Genomic DNA, 5,000 nt, shown 5'->3' with positions numbered 1-5,000 from the left:
TGTAACAAAAAACGGCTTTGCTGTTCAACTCCCCCGTCGGGACGGAGAGAGATGTGGAAGCTGATTGTGTCAGTCCGCTGATACGGATCTGTTCACTCTTGTACAACGGAATAGAAATGCGTCGAGGGAGAGAAGGCCAATCTGGAATTTAAAATGCTCGCATATTTGGACACAACTATTCGATCAGATGAGACAGCGGTCAACGTTGTGGTTTCCAAATATCTATTATATTCCAAATATCTCTACACTATATGCATTTAATAAAACGTCAAAAACATCAACTTATAAAAACACAATTCCTGTGGAATGGTCAGAGCATTTGACACGACCAAGAGCCGGTACAGTCTAACTAACCCCAACCCCAACCCCAACCCTAACCCTAACCCCAACCCCAACCCTATGACATGATCATCACATCACTGAATTACAATTGAAAAGTGTTCTTCAAGTAAAATGAAAAAGATATATTATGTATTAACATTTTCAGTGTAAAACATGACTGTATTATTTCATTTCGTACTAAAGGGGAGTTTATGTTTGAAATAATAAATTATAATTAAATAATAACAGGCCTAATAATAATAACAATAATAATCTAATAATAATAAGCGTGTGTTAATTGTCGTATTCTTATCTATCTATCTAATAATAATAATAATAATCATCATCATCATCTATTAATAATAATAAAATATGTTTTAATTGTCGTATTCCTATATATCTAATCATGCTGTAAAACTAAACAATAAATATTAGAAATCGAAAAATCTGTAAATCTTGTCAGCTGTGTGTGTGATGTCATCACTGTCAGATCAGAGTATAAATAATCAAAAAACTAAATCAAACAGAAATGATTTATTGGTCCAGACGGGAGGTCGGTGCGCTTTCTGACACAACACCGTCCAGACACGCCAACCCGCTGGCCTGCAGCAGGACTATAGCCAATCAAATCAAATAATAGCACAATTATCTACAATTTAGAAATGATGTGTCAATGAGAATATTAGAAAACTAAACCGTCGGCCTCGTGTTTAACGGGTGAGGCCAGCTGCATTCTGCTGCTCCGGTTTATTTAGGACTTTTTAATACGAATATAACTGCGCATCGGCAACATGCGGCCATGTCGCGCCACCTGAACAGTTTCTTCCCCATGGCAGTGGGGCTCACAACCAAGCCCCCTGCCTCTCACTGACTCTGGGACTTCCACCCCCACCCCCCCCTGTCACACACACAATGCACTGACAGTGTAATTTATAACTATTTAAAATTATTCTAATTTATAGTGACATGCCCCATAACCACTCCACAGCCTCTAGCCTCATAACCACTCCACAGCCTCTAGCCTCATAACCACTCCACAGCCTCTAGCCTCATAACCACTCCACAGCCTCTAGCCTCATAACCACTCCACAGCCTCTAGCCCCACAACCACTCCACAGCCTCTAGCCTCATAACCACTCCACAGCCTCTAGCCTCATAACCACTCCACAGCCTCTAGCCCCACAACCACTCCACAGCCTCTAGCCTCATTGCCACTTAGTCTCACACAGCCTACAAGATGCATTGTTCTGCTGCTCTTTTTTGTAAATTTGTTAATTTGTTGTTAATATTTTGCTATTTTGTAAATTTCTTGTCAATATTTGCTATTTGTTTTTTATGTCCATGCACCAACCTCACCAAGTCAATGTCCTGTATGTGCAAATATACTTATTTAAATAAAAGAATTCTGATTCTGATGTTCAATCAAAGGTAACGTGTCAACAGTGCAATCAAATACTCCAAATATCTTTAACAACTTTAACAATCTCACGACTAAATAAAACAGTAATCTGACTCCCCACTTGGTTGGTGAGGCGTAATTGCACACCTCGGTAAAGATGTAAATACTAAACACGAAATGACTCCACAAGACGGGTCTGCCTCGGTCGTCTTCTAATCATCAGTGTTGTGTTTGATTGAAGGTGAAGCTGGAACCTCCAGGCTTCAATAGGAGGCTGATGACGGCCTGAGCAGCGCAGCTGGGGGCCGATGAGCTCCAATCGGAGGCGGAGAGAGAGGCGGAGGTCAGCGGGCCAGATGCCGCGGGTTAGCTCTAATGGCCGGGGATCAAAACCAAACGGCCGCGGCTGTGCGGCTTCTCTCATTTCAGAAACTATCGGAGGAAAACCTCAGTGAGGAACCAGTTTTAGGGCCTTCACTGGCAACGTTTTATCTGATTATTTCCCGTTTAGTAGCCGCCTGAGAGACCGGTTCTGAATCACGATCCTAATCAGGAGTTTCAGTTGTCCAAAAAAGTCGTTTAAAATGTTGAAAGAGATGCCCTGAGCGTGTGATGCGTCAGATCTCTACTGTTCCTGAAGCATCACATCCCGCAGGTCCGCAGCAGGCGGGGGGGTGAGACGGAAGGCCGGGCCAGGGAGGCCGGACCAGGGAGGCCGGGCCAGGGAGGCCGGACCAGGGAGGCCGGGCCAGGGAGGCCGGGCCAAGGCAGCCAGGAGGAAAATGGGAAGGCACAAGTTCCACCCTCAGAGGAGAGGCTCCGGGGCCGGGGGCTGACACGGGACATATCTGGGATTACTCCGGGATTCCTGACAGACTACCACGTCCTAGTGATGTACTGGAGAAGTGAACAGACGCTGGAATGCTCGAAGGGAGACGGTGGAGGTCTGGAAGATGCTTTCATCTCCGGTACCACGGTAAGTATTCTCAATCCATCTGGGCCTAAGAAATGATCGACACATTCCTGGATTTAAAAAAAAATTATATATAAGAATTCATAATTCACGATTTAGAAGGAAAACAAAATAATACATAATTTCATGCATTTTAGGGTAACATTTGCTCGGGCTACGCAATAACCGACTTTTAACACAAATATTAGACAACGTTTGGTGCCTCTAGTTGACAGAATACTGCGTGTGGCTGCGACAGCGGACAGACGTCTGTCAATGCGGGGTTTCTGCTCCCTGGCAGACAGGTTACCCGTCTGTTTACCTGTCAGTGTCCCTCAGGCGGGCCTCTCTGTACCGTGTTAGAGTCTCTGTGGAGGTTTAGCCACGCTGACTGACACCAGACCTGTAGGAAGAACGACCGCGTCTTTATGTCGGTAAAGGACGTGTCGGTTCCTCTCCGGACGTGTCGGTTCCTCTCCAGCCTTCAGGAGCTTTTCGAACCTCTTGATAGTGGAGACCTGTCGGTATTCGCTGCGGGGTTGTCATGGTGAGCCGCGGCGGGCGGTCATAGGTCGACCGGGAGGTTAGAGGAGGTTAAAAGGCGGCGCGGCGCGGCGCGGCGGCGGTTGGGATGCTGTTTGTCGAGGCGAGCTGCCATGCTGGAGGAGCAGAGCGGCGGGGCACCACCCGGGGCACCACCCGGGGATCTGTTCCCGGAGCTGGACGGCGGGGGAGCGGAGGAAGAGGTAGATGAAGAGGTCGAGGAAGAGGTAGACGGTTGATTTTATATAACTTTTTTATATTTATGATGAAGGCGACGCGGGAACGCGGACAACCCCAACCACGCCGGAGGTCGCGCGTGGCTACCGGCCTCTCCAGCGCGAGCCACGCCGTCCCTAAACCCGCTGCTCCGTCGGCGTCTCTCGGTTTCTGCTACAACCCTAACCTTAACCTTAACACAACCTTAACCCTAACACCCACAAACACCCGCTGACTCTGTCCTGAGGTGGAGGTTTGTTGTGGAGGTTTGTTGGAGGTTTGTTGTGGAGGTTTGTTGGAGGTTTGTTGTGGAGGTTTGTTGTGGAGGTTTGTTGTGGAGGTTTGTTGGAGGTTTGTTGTGGAGGTTTGTTGTGGAGGTTTGTTGGAGGTTTGTTGGAGGTTTGTTGTGGAGGTGGAGGTTTGTTGTGGAGGTGGAGGTTTGTTGGAGGTTTGTTGTGGAGGTGGAGGTTTGTTGGAGGTTTGTTGTGGAGGTGGAGGTTTGTTGTGCAGGTTTGTTTTGAACAGTTTTAACACGGATCCTGACAGGTTTCTCGGTGTCCTCAGGGCGCTTCAGACGACGTGTTCGAAGACGAGTCTTACTCTCCGCCGTCGTCCCTGTCGTCCTCCTCCGTCTCCGGGAAGACGACGTGTACCAGCTGCGGCCTGGACATCGTGGACAAATACCTGCTCAAGGTCAGTTACCGGGTCATTTACCGGGTCGGTTACCGGGGGTCACCTCACAACTACAACCGAACCCTTTTCCTTTTTTTTTTTTTTTTTTTTTTTTTTTTTTTGTATTTTGTTTGTTTTCTATCCGTTAATCGTTTACAACCACGCAGGCCTGTCACCGTCTGACTAAGTGAGTTGCCTGTGTGTGTCGGTAGAGGTTGGAGGCTGTAGTGCAGGTGACGGTTAACGGTGCCTGTGTGTGTCGGTAGAGGGTAGAGGTTGGAGGCTGTAGTGCAGGTGACGGTTAACGGTGCCTGTGTGTGTCGGTAGAGGGTAGAGGTTGGAGGCTGTAGTGCAGGTGACGGTTAACGGTGCCTGTGTGTGTCGGTAGAGGGTAAAGGTTGGAGGCTGTAGTGCAGGTGACGGTTAACGGTGCCTGTGTGTGTCGGTAGAGGGTAGAGGTTGGAGGCTGTAGTGCAGGTGACGGTTAACGGTGCCTGTGTGTGTGTCGGTAGAGGGTAGAGGTTGGAGGCTGTAGTGCAGGTGACGGTTAACGGTGCCGGTCTCCGCAGGTTAACGACCTCTGCTGGCACGTCCGGTGCCTCGCGTGCAGCGTGTGCCAGACGCCGCTCGGGAGGCACGTGAGCTGCTACGTCAAAGACCAGGAAGTGTTCTGCAAGCTGGACTACTTCAGGTAGCAGAACCTTCACACACCTTTACACACACACTTCAACTACCTTCACACACACTACAACTACCTTCACACACACACTACAACACTCACACACCGTCTACCTCCCCCAGCCTCCCCTGGTGTTCTACCTCCCCCAGCCTCCCCTGGTGTTCTACCTCCCCCAGCCTCCCCTGGTGTACTTGGTCCTAACCTCGTCTCCTCTCCCA

General features: G+C 48.7%; 1 protein-coding gene across 2 annotated transcripts in view; it reads left to right on the top strand.

Annotated features, from left to right (window-relative positions):
- Positions 1-2,565: 2,565 nt before the first annotated feature.
- The window catches only part of lhx8a (LIM homeobox 8a), a 5,977-nt gene continuing 3,542 nt past the window's right edge, over positions 2,566-5,000 (top strand). For both annotated transcript variants that reach the window (XM_083693466.1, XM_083693467.1), the window contains exons 1-3: positions 2,566-2,696; positions 3,996-4,124; positions 4,673-4,794. In XM_083693466.1, coding sequence (XP_083549592.1) covers positions 2,613-2,696; positions 3,996-4,124; positions 4,673-4,794 — 335 coding nt within the window. In that variant the 5' untranslated portion in view covers positions 2,566-2,612. The remainder of the gene's footprint in view (positions 2,697-3,995; positions 4,125-4,672; positions 4,795-5,000) is intronic.

Source organism: Argentina silus, assembly GCF_951799395.1.
Source record: "Argentina silus genome assembly, chromosome: 22".
Classification (NCBI taxonomy): domain Eukaryota; kingdom Metazoa; phylum Chordata; class Actinopteri; order Argentiniformes; family Argentinidae; genus Argentina; species Argentina silus.
This window is presented reverse-complemented; position numbering and strand designations above follow the sequence as displayed.